The following is a 16,057-nucleotide window of genomic DNA, read 5'->3' as shown; positions in this document are numbered from 1 at the left end:
TCATCGCTCCTTCTCCAAATTTATATTACATTGCAACTTGATGGCCCCTACATCGCTGCTATATCGCTCCTTCATCGCTCCTACATCGCCCCTCCATCGCTCCTACATCGCTCCTTCTCCAAATTTATATTAAATTGTACTGTGATGGCCCCTACATCGCTCCTACATCGCTCCTTCATCGCTCCTACATCGCCCCTTCATCGCTCCTTCTCCAAATTTATATTACATTGTACTTTGATGGCCCCTACATCGCCCCTACATCGCCCCTCCATCGCCCCTCCATCGCTCCTACATCGCCCCTCCATCGCTCCTTCATCGCTCCTTCTCCAAATTTATATTACATTGTACTTTGATGGCTCCTACATCGCCCCTCCATCGCTCCTACATCGCCCCTCCATCGCTCCTACATTGCTCCTTCATCGCTCCTTCTCCAAATTTATATTAAATTGTACTGTGATGGCCCCTACATCGCTCCTACATCGCTCCTACATCGCTCCTACATCGCTCCTACATCGCTCCTACATCGCTCCTTCATCGCTCCTACATCGCCCCTTCATCGCTCCTTCTCCAAATTTATATTACATTGTACTTTGATGGCCCCTACATCGCCCCTCCATCGCTCCTACATCGCCCCTCCATCGCTCCTACAACGCTCCTTCATCGCTCCTTCTCCAAATTTATATTAAATTGTACTGTGATGGCCCCTACATTGCTCCTACATTGCTCCTTCATCGCTCCTACATCGCCCCTTCATCGCTCCTTCTCCAAATTTATATTACATTGCAACTTGATGTCCCCTACATCGCTCCTACATCGCTCCTCCATCGCTCCTTCATCGCTCCTATATCGCCCCTTCATTGCTCCTTCTCCAAATTTATATTACATTGCAACTTGATGGCCCCTACATCGCCCCTTAATAGCCCCTTACCTTAATTTATATAACAAAGCTCCTATATGGCCTCTCTATCGCCCCTTAATAGCCACTTAATTTAATTATATAACATTGCCCCTACATAGCCTCTCCATCGCCCCTTAATAGCCCCTTACCTAAATTTATATAACAAAGCTCCTATATAGCCTCTCCATCGCCCCTTAATAGCCCCTTACCTTAATTATGTAACATAGCCCCTACATAGCCTCTCAATCGCCCCTTAATAGCCTCTTACCTTAATTTATATAACATAGCCCCTATATAGCCTCTCCATCGCCCCTTAATAGCCCCTTACCTTAATTATATAACATAGCTCCTACATAGCCTCCCCATCGCCCCTTAATAGCCCCTTACCCGAATTTATATAACATAGCCCCTAAATAGCCTCTCCATCGCCCCTTAATAGCCCCTTACCTTAATATATATAACATAGCCCCTACATAGCCTCTCCATCACCCCTAAATAGCCCCTTACCCTAATTTATATAACATAGCCCCTACATAGCCTCTCCATCGCCCCTTAATAGCTCCTTACCTTAATTTATATAACATAGCCCCTACATAGCCTCTCCATTGCCCCTTAATAGCCCCTTACCTTAATATATATAACATAGCCTCTACATAGCCTCTCCATCGCCCCTTAATAGCCCCTTACCTTAATTTATATAACATAGCCCTACATAGCCTCTCCATCGCCCCTTAATAGCCCCTTACCTTAATTTATATAGCATAGCCCCTACATAGCCTCTCCATCGCCCCTTAATAGCCTCTTACCTTAATTTATATAATCCTTACCTTAATATATATAACATAGCCCCTACATAGCCTCTCCATCGCCCCTAAATAGCCCCTTACCCTAATTTATATAACATAGCCCCTACATAGCCTCTCCATCGCCCCTTAATAGCCCCTTACCTTAATTTATATAACATAGCCTCTACATAGCCTCTCCATCGCCCCTTAATAGCCCCTTACCTTAATTTATATAACATAGCCCTACATAGCCTCTCCATCGCCCCTTAATAGCCCCTTACCTTAATTTATATAGCATAGCCCCTACATAGCCTCTCCATCGCCCCTTAATAGCCTCTTACCTTAATTTATATAATCCTTACCTTAATATATATAACATAGTCCCTACATAGCCTCTCCATCGCCCCTAAATAGCCCCTTACCCTAATTTATATAACATAGCCCCTACATAGCCTCTCCATCGCCCCTTAATAGTCCTTTACCTTAATTTATATAAAATAGCCCCTATATAGCCTCTCCATCGCCCCTTAATAGCAAATTTATATAACATAGCCGCTACATAGCCTCTCCATCGCCCCTTAATAGCTCCTTACCTTAATTTATATAACATAGCCTCTCCATCGCCCCTTAATAGCCCTCCATCGCCACTTAAAAGCCCCTTACCTTAATTTATATAACATAGCCTCTACATACATACAGACAAAGATCCTCTTACTTTATTATAAGGATTAAAATAAAATAGTTATTAACCTCCCCAGGACCTATGAGAAGCTACCCTATTAAAGAGAACGATCTCAGGACCTATAGGAATCTTCACTGTAAAGGAGAACCATATTGGTTCAGCGGTTAGCAAGATCCTTCGGTACAGACAGACATTCATACATACAGACAAAGATTCTGTTAATTTATTTTAAGAAATACAGATAAAATTGTTATAAACCTTTCCAGGCCTAAAACCATCTCAGGACCTAATTTCTGCCGTTGACAACTCGAGTTAAGTTACTATATTATTTTTACAATGTTTAACTTATCTGTTATTATTGGCTGACGAAAAGTTTGGGCAAAAAAAAAGATTTATCCTTCAATGAAATATCTCTCCAGTATAATTTTGGCAAGTGCTAATTTATTAAGAATAAAGTTTGCCACAAATTTACCAAAAAATCTCATTGTCATTTCGCCAGGGAGGATTAGGATAGTTCCCAAAGTGTTATAAGTTGGCTTATCCAAGAGTGCTGTCTAGTCTCCAAAGTTTTATAATACCGTTTTCTTATTCGTTAGATTAACAACCTTGGGGACTTTTTATTGTTTTGTGATTGTTTAGTTCATTAAGTTGAGTGTCTAAATGTTTTAACCACTAATTCTAAACTAAAGAAGGGGTAATTTTGTGAATCATCAATGGGAATAATTAATATATAAACATACATATATATACAGTGTTTTTTTTTATGAGAGCATTTTTGAAAGCAATTTTACCCTACTTATAGTTATCAGAATTTAATGAGTAATGGCTTATTCTCTTCGTTTTTTATAACCATTAACAGAAAAGCAAAAAAATATTTCAGTTTTTATTTAAAAAGTACAGTAAATTCAAAATTTCAAAACATGGGTGTCAACATCTAAAATAGTTATTTCTCGCATAGTATTATAAACGGCTTTCCGCGGATATAAAAAGTACAATTATGAGATTAAAACTAGTTTTTTTAGGCCCGAGGTGCCGAAGGCACCGGCTAAAAAAACTGGGTTTAATCTTATGATTGTACATATCTATATTCGTAGAAAGCTGGATATAATACGATGCTAGACATAGTTTTTTCGTATGGATGAGAACCGGTTCCTATCCACCGGATTCAAATGAATACGAGAAATGGTTTTAGCGCATTTTTCTTATGCTCAAATCTTCTACCCTTTCCAAGAATGGAGGGAGTACATTTGGGGGCCAGTATTCCCTCCCTGGTTGAGATATGGCCTTCAAATTTCAAAATGTTCTAGTACATGTCACAAATAGTATCTATATAAATTTTTAGCTCTATATCTCAACTTTGAAGCGTTTTGCAGCCATTCTTGCAAAGGTAGATTATAAGAAAAATGCACTAAAACCATTTTTAGATGTTGACACCTAAGTTTTAAATTTTTTAATTTACTGTACTTTTTGAATAAAAACTGAAATATTTTTTGCTTTTCTATTAAAGGTTATAAAAAAGAAGAGAATAAGCCATTAATCATTAAATTCTGATAACTATAAGTAAGGTAAAATTGCTTTCAAAAAAGTTCTCATAAAAAACACACTGTATATATGTATATATATCATTTTATCGACAATCGTCTTATCCCTGTAGATCTCTGATTATCAGAGCATTTTTGAAATATTTGCTGCTTATTTTTTGGCTGCCTTTGGCAAAATAATTTTTTTTCATAAAAAATGTATACAAAATTATCGTATTAATTTGGTAAATATATCATTGCACTTGAATTATTTTTAAGTCACTAACGGCTAATCCCATAGATGACCCTAGGAGTACTTTAATGAATAGATGTGGTGGAGAGGGGGGGGAGGGGGAAGGTTAAGAATTTAAGGGAAGTGATACCTTCCGGGGGCTGAAAGTGTTGGTCCCCTCCCCAAAATGAAAACTTTTCCTGCGAGTAAAATAAGCTTCAATGTAAAGGAGAAGCATATCGGTTCAGTTGATACTGATAAACATCCTGTTACGTTAATGTAAATATTAGTATAAGGATAGTCTGTATAATCTCAGGGAGAAAGGAAACATTAGGCAATTTTTACAATAGTCTCCAAAGTTTTATAATGAAGTTTTCTTATTCGTTGGCTCAAAACTTTGGGGACTTTTGTCATATTTTGGTTGTAGTGTTGCAATTTTGTGTATTGTTATTAGGGATGGATAAAAATTTATCGGCCATTGTCTTATTCCTTTAGATCCTTGGTATAATCAACTGAATAACAGTTCCAACAACAAAAATTAAGATATTGCTTCGCTTTTTATGGACAAATATCCTGTTATTTTATTATAAGGAAAAAAAATAAACTATCTTAAAATCATCTCAGGACTCAGCGGTTAGCAAGATCCTACGGTATAGACAGACAGACATACATCATATCGGTTTAGCAGCAAACGAGATCCTTTGCTACAGACAAAAAAAACTTTGTATATCGACTAGCGGCTATGCCCCCAGCATCTATTGGCTCTGTATTCAAAGGGGAATGAATTAAAGCCTAAAACCTTCCCAGGACTTAAAATAGAATAGCCTAAAACCATCCCTCGACTTAAAATAAAATAGCCTAAAGCCATTACAAGACAAATATTAAGCTTACCTGAAATAGAAAGCCCAATCTGTTTAGTAGTTATTGAGATCTTAAGTTTCAGAACAGAAAGCCTTATTAACGTGGACAAACGCAGGATGTTTCGGACAAATGTCGGAGTGGACATTATATAAGTAAAACGCAGAAGTGTCTATAATATCTTAAAAATTAGGTTTCAACAACATTTGTTTAGTTATTTCTACACAGGTTAGGTTAGGTTAAGATATAAATATACAAATAAGCCCCCTGCAGGGGTTAGGCATATAAAAAAACATATTTGACAGTTGTAAACAATGTGAGAAAAAAATATGTTTTAGTTTAATGAAATGTTCTATCTGTTTCAAACCTTTGCCTTTCGATAGAACTTACCTACTTTGGAAAACTGTTAGACTGATTTTAAAATTTCAGTCTGTGAGAAAAGATATTCAAGATTTTTTTTTGTTTTGAAAGATTTTTATCTTATAAATAAAATAAAAGACACTCCTGCGTTTTACATAAGCAATGTCCACTCCGACGATTGTCCCATTCCTAGGTTTGTCCACTCCAACGTTTGTTTATGTTTTACTACTTTATATAATAGGATAATATGTATTCTTCTTTTATATTTCTCTTTTCTTATTCACTTGCAGCTGCGCTCTTTTTAATGTAAGGAGGCAGAAAAATAGCCTAAACCAATTAGGGGCTTAAATCTGAAAATGAAAAAGCAAAAAACCATCCCATGACCTATGTGAAGCTTCCCTTAAATGGAGAATTTAGTCAGTTTATGAAATTTTTAAGCTTCAGACCAAAAAAAATACTTTTTTTGTTAAAAGAGAGACTTTTCTACAATTAGGGTTAGTCCTTTCGTCATTGCTCTTCTCATTAAGTTAAGCATGTGGTTTTCTCTGCTATTGTTAAAGATAGACTGTTGAGATTTTTAGTGAATATTCCCATGACATATGTATATCCAGTCTATAAATTATTTTGTCTGTCTCTCAATTATGCTTCAAAAGACTTAGGTTTCGTGATAATCTTTGAGTAATAGCATATTCTCTTAAAGTCTGCTCTATAACTTACTTTGTCTGTTTGTCCATTATATGATCCTTATTCAATATTCTATTTAACTAAAAAATTTCATTCTCTTAGTTTATTCTTTTTTCTTTATTTCATTATGTTATTATATTATTTATATTTATTTTATTAATTCATTATATTTTCATTATAATTTTCCTTTTTAAATGCGAAACTTTTCTATAGTAAGGATTGGTTTGTCCGTACGTCCAAACGGTTTGACGACATTTTCTTTAATTTAGACATGTTATAAATATCCTATCGATTTCAAACTTTGCAGAATGATTTCTATAACAGTTGGGTACAATACTATATTCATTACTAGAAAGTATGTACGTCCATTTTTTTGTATAATATCATTGTCCCATTCATCTGGGTTTTGGAGTAATGTTTCTTAGGACAACAAGGTTTAGTATTATAATCAAATACTAAAAATAAAATTATGCCCTTTTACTATATTCTATACTAGCAGATTCGCCCCTAGCCTCTAGGGGCTTTGCCCCAAGAGGTGATAAAAATTTTTTTTGGCGAAATTCGTAATAGGACCAAGAAAATCTTCAGCAAAAAAAAAATGGGGGGGGATTTTTTTGTTTTTGGGGGGGTTGGGGGTATCCCACCCCCCAAGAAAATAGCCTAAAACCACCACAGGACCAGTAGGTATATTCCCTGAATAGTAGAATATAATCGGTCCAGTGGTTACCGAGATCTTAAGGACTGACAGACGGACAGACAGACGGACAGACAGACAGATTGATGGACAGACATCATTCTACTTTGTATTATAGATTTACGCTAATTTTAACAAAATTTATGTTTGACCTCCTGATTTTAGAGCTTTGCTTTTGTGAATGTTGTTATCCTTGTTATCTTGCTTTTTTTTCCTTTTTCATAACCTATTATATAAAGTAGTAATCTTTTTTTTGTCTGTAGAAAAGCTAACCGCTGAACCTATATGGTTCTCCTTTACAGTGAAGCTTCTTTTAAGTTCATAGAGGGTTTATAATTATTTCGAGGGAGGGTATCTCCACCCTCCCAGAAAATTCACCCCAAGAAAAATATTACCCAATCCCCTCAAAAAATCTTTTTAACTTTTTAAAAGCAAAGCTTTTCTATATTAAGGATCAGTCCGTACGTCTGTAACGGTTAGCTATTTTCGTTAATTTAGGCATGTGATTCCTGTAGTAGAAAGGTACGATTTAGAAAGTCTATAATCATTATCAGAATATCCGTACGTCCATTTTAAGCATACTAATTATTAACTTAGAACAAATTTTTATGTATCAAAATTATCCGATTAATCTGATTTCTGGGATACTGATTCCTAGGACAACAAAATAGAATGTTATAAGCGAATCATATCTATAATCAAGTCCAAAAAATGTGAGTACGTCCTTAAGCATTTTCCTGCATGTAAGCAATTTCTCAATAAATTTACTTACAATTTTGTTTCGAATTTTAAATTTATGTTCTGACTATTCAGTTCTGACACTCTACATTATTAATGTTCATTTAACTTTTTTCTACCGTTTCAGAGCTTTGCTTTTATAAATGTTGTCATCCTTGTCATCCTTTTAAAACTTAAATTTAAAACTGTAGAGGGTCACATTCCTTCCTTACCTTAATGCCCTACCTTCTATAATGAAGGGGCAATACAATTACAGAGGCTGTACAGGAGCCATAAAGGGCCTATGTTATATAAATTAAGGTAAGGGGCGATGAAGAGGCTATGAAGGGGCTATGTTATATAAATTAAGGTAAGAGGCTATTAAGGGGCGATGGAGAGGCTATGTAGGGGCTATGTTATATAATTAAGGTAAGGGGCTATTAAGGGGCGATGGAGATGCTTTGTAGGGCCTATGTTATATAAATTAAGGTAAGAGGCTATTAAGGGGCGATGGAGAGGCTATGTAGGGGCTATGTTATATAAATTAGGGTAAGGGGCTATTTAGGGGCGATGGAGAGGCTATGTAGGGGCTATGTTATATATATTAAGGTAAGGATTATATAAATTAAGGTATTAAGAGGCTATTAGGGGCGATGGAGAGGCTATGTAGGGGCTATGCTATATAAATTAAGGTAAGGAGCTATTAAGGGGCGATGGAGAGGCTATGTAGGGCTATGTTATGTAAATTAAGGTAAGGGGCTATTAAGGGGCGATGGAGAGGCTATGTAGAGGCTATGTTATATAAATTAAGGTAAGGGGCTATTAAGGGGCGATGGAGAGGCTATGTAGGGGCTATGTTATATAAATTAAGGTAAGGAGCTATTAAGGGGCGATGGAGAGGCTATGTAGGGGCTATGTTATATAAATTAGGGTAAGAGGCTATTAAGGGGCGATGGAGAGGCTATGTAGGGGCTATGCTATATAAATTAAGGTAAGGGGCTATTAAGGGGCGATGGAGAGGCTATGTAGGGCTATGTTATATAAATTAAGGTAAGGGGCTATTAAGGGGCGATGGAGAGGCTATGTAGAGGCTATGTTATATAAATTAAGGTAAGGGGCTATTAAGGGGCGATGGAGAGGCTATGTAGGGGCTATGTTATATAAATTAGGGTAAGGGGCTATTTAGGGGCGATGGAGAGGCTATGTAGGGGCTATGTTATATATATTAAGGTAAGGATTATATAAATTAAGGTAAGAGGCTATTAAGGGGCGATGGAGAGGCTATGTAGGGGCTATGCTATATAAATTAAGGTAAGGGGCTATTAAGGGGCGATGGAGAGGCTATGTAGGGCTATGTTATATAAATTAAGGTAAGGGGCTATTAAGGGGCGATGGAGAGGCTATGTAGAGGCTATGTTATATAAATTAAGGTAAGGGGCTATTAAGGGGCAATGGAGAGGCTATGTAGGGGCTATGTTATATAAATTAAGGTAAGGAGCTATTAAGGGGCGATGGAGAGGCTATGTAGGGGCTATGTTATATAAATTAGGGTAAGGGGCTATTTAGGGGTGATGGAGAGGCTATGTAGGGGCTATGTTATATATATTAAGGTAAGGATTATATAAATTAAGGTAAGAGGCTATTAAGGGGCGATGGAGAGGCTATGTAGGGGCTATGCTATATAAATTAAGGTAAGGGGCTATTAAGGGGCGATGGAAAGGCTATGTAGGGCTATGTTATATAAATTAAGGTAAGGGGCTATTAAGGGGCGATGGAGAGGCTATGTAGAGGCTATGTTATATAAATTAAGGTAAGGGGCTATTAAGGGGCAATGGAGAGGCTATGTAGGGGCTATGTTATATAAATTAAGGTAAGGAGCTATTAAGGGGCGATGGAGAGGCTATGTAGGGGCTATGTTATATAAATTAGGGTAAGGGGCTATTTAGGGGCGATGGAGAGGCTATGTAGGGGCTATGTTATATATATTAAGGTAAGGATTATATAAATTAAGGTAAGAGGCTATTAAGGGGCGATGGAGAGGCTATGTAGGGGCTATGCTATATAAATTAAGGTAAGGGGCTATTAAGGGGCGATGGAGAGGCTATGTAGGGCTATGTTATATAAATTAAGGTAAGGGGCTATTAAGGGGCGATGGAGAGGCTATGTAGAGGCTATGTTATATAAATTAAGGTAAGGGGCTATTAAGGGGCGATGGAGAGGCTATGTAGGGGCTATGTTATATAAATTAAGGTAAGGAGCTATTAAGGGGCGATGGAGAGGCTATGTAGGGGCTATGTTATATAAATTAAGGTAAGGGGCGATGGAGAGGCTATGTAGGGGCTATGTTATATAAATTAAGGTAATGGGCTTTTAAGGGGCGATTGAGAGGCTATGTAAGAGCTATGTTATATAAATTAAGGTAAGGGACTATTAAGGGGCGATGGAGAGGCTATGTAGGAGCTTTGTTATATAAATAAAGGTAAGGGGCTATTAGGGGCGATTGAGAGGCTATGTAGGGGCTTTGTTATATAAATTAAGATAAGGGGCTATTAAGGGGCGATGGAGAGGCTATGTAGGGGCTATGTTATATAAATTAAGGTAAGGAGCTATTAAGGGTCGATGGAGAGGCTATGTAGGGGCTTTTTTATATAAATTAAGGTAAGGGGCTATTAAGGGGCGATGGAGGAGCGATGGAGGAGAGATGTAGGGGCCATCAAAGTACAATGTAATATAAATTTGTGGAAGAAGCGATGAAGGGGCGATGTAGGAGCGATGGAGGAGCGATGTAGCAGCGATGTAGGGGCCATCAAAGTACCATGTAATAAAAATTTCAAGAAGGAGAGATGAAGGGGCGATGGAGGAGCGATGTAGGAGCGATGTAGGAGCGATGTAGGGGCCATCAAGTTGCAATGTAATATAAATTTGGAGAAGGAGCGATGAAGGGGCGATGGAGGAGCGATGTAGGAGCGATGTAGGAGCGATGTAGGGGCCATCAAGTTGCAATGTAATATAAATTTGTAGAAGGAGCGATGAAGGGGCGATGTAGGAGCGATGTAGGGGCCATCACAGTACAATTTAATATAAATTTGGAGAAGGAGCGATGAAGGAGCGATGTAGGAGCGATGAAGGAGCGATGTAGGGGCCATCAAGTTGCAATGTAATATAAATTTGGAGAAGAAGCGATGAAGGGGCGATGTAGGAGAGATGAAGGAGCGATGTAGGAGCGATGTAGGGGCCATCACAGTACAATGTAATATAAATTTGAAGAAGGAGCGATGAAGGGGCGATGTAGGAGCGATGGAGGGGCGATGTAGGAGCGATGGAGGGGCGATGTAGGAGCGATGGAGGGGCGATGTAGGAGCGATGGAGGGGCGATGTAGGGGCCATCAAAGTACAATGTAATATAAATTTGAAGAAGGAGCGATGGAGGGGCGATGTAGGGGCCATCAAAGTACAATGTAATATAAATTTGGAGAAGGAGCGATGGAGGAGCGATGAAGGGGCGATGTAGGAGCGATGTAGGGGCCATCAAGGGACTAAGATATATATAATAGTGAAGGGGCCATGAAGAGGCGATATTTAATTAAATAGCCCCTTGGGATAAGAGGACATATCATCTCCTCTTTAGAAGGGGCGATAAAGGAGCGATAAAGGATCATTTAATCGCCTCTTAGGGCAAGGGGCTATTAAATCGCTCCTTTCAAGGAGTCATAACATCGCCTCTTGTTATATGGGGCTATTAAATCGCCCCTTTCAAGGAGCCATCACATCGCCCCTTGTCATAAGAGGCGATCAATTAAAATCATCGCCCCATATGGAGCGATGTCATGGAAAGGACTATACCCGAAAAATCTTCCAAATTTAAGAATAAAATCCTCTAATTGTAAGAATACTTATCAATATAAAATTCAAAATGGCGTGAAACACAGGAAAATAATCTTTAAAACTTATTTTTTGAATAACTTTAACCATAAGCTAAATTTAAAAAATCTGTCCGACAGTTTTCCCAAAGTCTGTGTTGGCTATGAAACGGATTGGCTTCGAACCCGATACAACTGTGCATTACAAAAAATAGACCTTTAATTTTTTAGATAATATATATTGCCTCTTATCTTAGAACATTTTAAAATCAAATTTGGACGAATTATTTAAAAAAAAAAATTAGGACGTTTTACTTAAGAGATGTCGCAGTAGGAGGTTTGTCGTTTTGGAGGTTTGTTGTTTAGGACGTTTGTCGCATTAGGACGTTTGTCGCGGTAGGACGTTTGTCGGTGTACCATTTTTTATAGGCACTATAAAAAGCTTCTTTACCTACAGATAGACAGACAGACAGACAAACTAGGTAGAGATTTTTTTTAGATGTCCAAGAAAGTATTATAAAGCTATAGACATTTTTAAAATTTAATTCAAAACAAAAATAATACACGAAAATATTGAGTTGTATTCAGTATTCATCCAGTGCAGTGCTGAATGTAATCAAACAAATTTACCTTTGAGACTGGAGATAATTTGTGTTTGGATCTTTTACAGGCAGAGAATAGCTGGGGGGTAACTCTGATGTCCTTAAATGAATAAAAAAGTTAATATTTTTATTTGCTACATCTTTTTATGTTTTTTTTTCAGTCTGTAGGTATGTAATAAATAATAAACATTGCATTTTTTACTGCAGAGAAACTAGTTTAAAGATTTATCAAGTATCGTTTCAACTCGTATTATATTCATGAAATTCCAATATCTATTTTTAATATCTTACTGAAAACTTTGTTGGCTTTCCAACTGTAGCTGTTGTTGTTGTTGCAAATGCTGTTGCAGAGTCTGCTGTTTCAATAACAATTGTTGTTGCTGCTGCTTTTGTAATAGTATCTCTTGAAGCTGCTGTTCCTAACCATTCACAAATTAGAAATTAAAAAACTGTAAACTTAATTTTAATGAAAAAATAATGCTTGTTATTAACAAGAAAATTACAAAACAACATCAAAAAAGAATTATTACAACATTTGGGTAGCAATAAAGATTTAAATTTGTTATGAGATCAAAATGCTAAAAAAGCTTTGACATAATTTGCATTAACCCAGATTGACAGGAATCCAACAATAGAGAATAAATTATCGGTTGAAAATTTTGGTCACTGCCATTGTAAGTACTCAAAGTTTTAAGCCAACGAATGATAAAACGCTCTAATAAAAATTTACAATTCATTATCCCCTCCTTCCCTGCAGATTGGAGATTATTTATGTTAATTTTATCAATATATAGAAATTTCTCTTTTTTCCTTTTGTTGTTGTGCATAATGTTGTTGCTCTTGTTGTTGCTGTGAATAAAGTTGTTCTTGTTGCTTGGCATACATCTGAGCTTCGTAGCTGGAGACCTGGTTGGAGGCCATGGCCTCGATGTCCTTGCCAGGTGTGCTGGGCAGCAACAGGTTGGATGGTCTGTACAGCGGGGATGCATCTCCAGGACGTTGTTTTGGCAAAACTAATTCCTTTCGCCCTCTTGAACTCTCAGCAATCTATATTTATTTATCCAATAGTTCAATTCTTAAAATATATCGCTTGATAAGAAAATAAAAAAATTAAAATCTCTGGAAAAATACTAATTGGCTTCTGAACAAGAACTGATTTATTGGTCAGTTCGTGTTCATCCAGTAAGGGTGGGAGGATTTGGGGGTAATAGAGAGGAATGGGTAGTTTTTATTTTAGCCCTCTGTGTGTTTAACTTTATAAGAAAACATAAAAATCTGATTTAAGATCCAAGTTTTAATACATTCATTATTGGTATGTTTAAATTATAATTGTTCGGGCCCCTAGAAAGAACTATTTTGCCTTCAGTATTTCATTATGAAAAAATCTTTATATTGAATGTTTTGTTTTTAATGCATTTTAATAATAATGGATACATTTCTAGAAAAATCTGTGATTTTGACGGCCAAAAATTGGAGACAGTTAATATTAATTGACATTTGTTTTTAATAAAAGTAATTTTTCTGGATAATAATTTCCTGTGGCAAAGTGTCAGCTCTCACATCAAACTTTGAATAATAATCATCCAGGAACCTTAAAACATACAGTTCATGTGTTTGTTTAAGAACAATAACATCGACATATATTGTTAAATAGTTTTATCAGGAGGGTGAAACATGCTTACAAGCAGTGTTGCAAAGCCGGGAGCCGTAGAGCCGCCATATTTTGCTGGTGCCGGAGCCATAATTTTCGTTAAAAAACGGCTCCGGCTCCAGACTAGATAAATAAAGAGATTTTTTATAGACTATAATTTGGTAACTCTGTTTTGTCATGTGCAAATGCCCTTTTTAAGTTTTTCAAGTCCATTTTTATCAAAAATTTAACTTTTAAAACTTTTAAAAAGTCAAAAATAGACGTGGGGAAAATAAATATGTCAAGTTTTTCTTGATTTTATGCCGGAGCCGGAGCCGCACAAAAATCAAACAGCTCCGCAACGCTGCTTACAAGGATGTAGTAGAGAAATGTGGAGCCAGGGAATGTATCCACCTTCCTACAGCATTTTATTTACAGAAAGTCAAGCAAAAAGAGTAAAACACAAAAAATCAACGAAAACAGAAATTTTGGATATCTGCAATGATTAGAGAAAATAAAAAAAAGACAATTTGTTAGAATCCATTATTTTGCCAATGGTTTTTGTGATATGTAATTTCTCTTGGGAGGGTGGTCGTATCCTCCCCCAAAATATTTATAAACCTTCTCAGGAACTATGATAAGCTTCGCTGTAAAGAAGAAACATATCGGTCTAGCGGTTAGTGAGATACTTTGGTACAAATAGACAGGCAAACATAAAAAAACTTCCAAATGTTTTTTATTTGTCTTACCCTCTGCCAGACTTATTCATCTCTTGCGACTCAGCAACCTGCGCTTCCGTTGGTTGTGTAGCAGCCACAACCTGAGCAGCCGCTACTTGTGTAGCACCCTCACTCATACTATCCTCCCAGGCCTCCTCCTCTCCGCCGGATGGCACTATAATCTTCTTTTTAATCCTCCGCCGTCTGTTATCCTGAGCCTCTACGCTTACCAGTAGCGCAACTGCAAATAACACTTTCCACATCATTTAACACTTTTAGAGTACAATTTTATTCACTTTTGTTAATTTTAAATCACTTCTGGAAAGCCAACAAAGTTTATTTTATTGAAATATTATTAATTAATATTTGTTTTACACTTACATTATACAGAAGTGTAACATGAGAGAGGCTTGGTGTGACTAAAAATAATTTAATACCATTACTAACTAATCCTTTTACAGTCGGAAGGGAACAATTTTGAATAGGATGTAAATTAAGGGGGGGGGGGGTCGATTTCGGGCTTTGGTAGATTTATAAAAGAGAAGGAGCTGGGATTAAAATTAAAAGATAAATAGATTAGAATTGCTGTTGGTTTATGTATAAAAAGGAGTATTGCACAGGCTGAAAAGTGCTCTATATTGAGGAAGGTGTTTGTGTCATAAAAAGTGGTTACACTGTTGCCCTTACCCCCCCCCCCCCCCACATCTCCCTACTTTAGATAAAGTTGGCTACAAAAGTGTCGCACATCGTTACGGTTCTATGGGTCACATTGTTTTATCCACGCGTACATATCCCCCCTTTTATACCACTCCACCTCTGAATACTTATGTATATATTGACATTCACAAACCCCTCCCCCCCACCCCCTCTAAAAAAGGGATAAGATGTCAATTAGGTTTGGATTAACATGAAGCGAGGCTTCTCAGAATCCACTAATTGTTGCATTCTACCAAGGTGAGACTAATTATGTAACTAAGACCAAATAATTTTTTCTAAAAGCAAAGCTTTTCTATAAGTCCGTAACAGTTAGCTCTTTTCGTTAATTTGGACAGGTTAGAATTGTCCTATCGTTTTCAAACTTCGCCTGATGATTCCTATTACAGTTAGGAACGATTTAAAAAGCGTAGCAACTCTATTATCGTTATCGTACGTCCATTTATAATATTTTGTTGATTTTTAAATTTTTCCTGTGATGTAATTATCCTATTCATCTCTGATTTTTTGAAAACTGATTCCTAGGACAACAAAGTACAATGTTTTCAGCGAAATGTTCGTTTGTCCTTCCTTTTTATTTTAGAGCTTCGCTTGTTTACATTAGTCATGCAATTCTTTTACTAACATAATAAAAAAAGCGTAGCAATTCTGTAATTTATTTGGGGTAATGTTAGCCTTTAATACAGAATACCTTCTAATGCAGTTATTTTGTTGTTTATGTGTTCCTAGATTTGATTGTTTTTATTATTTTTTTTCAATATTGAATTAATAGAAGATGCTATACTATTTCTTATTCTTTTTAAAAGCGAAGCTTTTCTATAATTAGGGTCGTCCGTCTGTCCGTACGTCCGTAACGGATAGCTTTTTTCATTAATTTAGGCATGTTAGAATTGTCCTATCGATTTCAAATTTTGCATGGTGATTCCTTTAGTAGTTAGGTACGATTTAGAAAGCGTAGCAACTCTATAATCATTACCAAAATGTCCGTACGTCCATTTTAAACATGTTGATTTTTTTACTTTTTTAACAACAAACTTTTATGTGAACTAATCATCTGATTGATCTGATTTTTGGTATATTGATTCCTGGGACAACAAAGTAT

The 16,057-nt window shown here is 36.7% G+C and overlaps 1 protein-coding gene across 2 annotated transcripts in view; it reads right to left on the bottom strand.

Moving 5' to 3' along the window:
* The window catches only part of LOC145317188 (uncharacterized), a 35,854-nt gene extending 21,191 nt beyond the window's left edge, over positions 1-14,663 (bottom strand). For both annotated transcript variants that reach the window (XM_080158141.1, XM_080158142.1), the window contains exons 1-5: positions 14,272-14,663; positions 13,431-13,483; positions 12,705-12,941; positions 12,184-12,313; positions 11,921-11,992 (exon numbers count right to left, since the gene is read on the bottom strand). In XM_080158141.1, the coding sequence (XP_080014267.1) occupies positions 11,921-11,992; positions 12,184-12,313; positions 12,705-12,941; positions 13,431-13,483; positions 14,272-14,507 (728 nt within the window). In that variant the 5' untranslated portion in view covers positions 14,508-14,663. The remainder of the gene's footprint in view (positions 1-11,920; positions 11,993-12,183; positions 12,314-12,704; positions 12,942-13,430; positions 13,484-14,271) is intronic.
* Positions 14,664-16,057: the final 1,394 nt, after the last annotated feature.

The sequence above is a fragment of the Acartia tonsa genome, chromosome 4 (genome assembly GCF_053477335.1).
Source record: "Acartia tonsa isolate MP-2025a chromosome 4, ASM5347733v1, whole genome shotgun sequence".
Classification (NCBI taxonomy): Eukaryota; Metazoa; Arthropoda; class Copepoda; order Calanoida; family Acartiidae; genus Acartia; species Acartia tonsa.
Note: the sequence above shows the minus strand (reverse complement) of the source record. Positions and strands in the feature narration are given on the sequence as shown.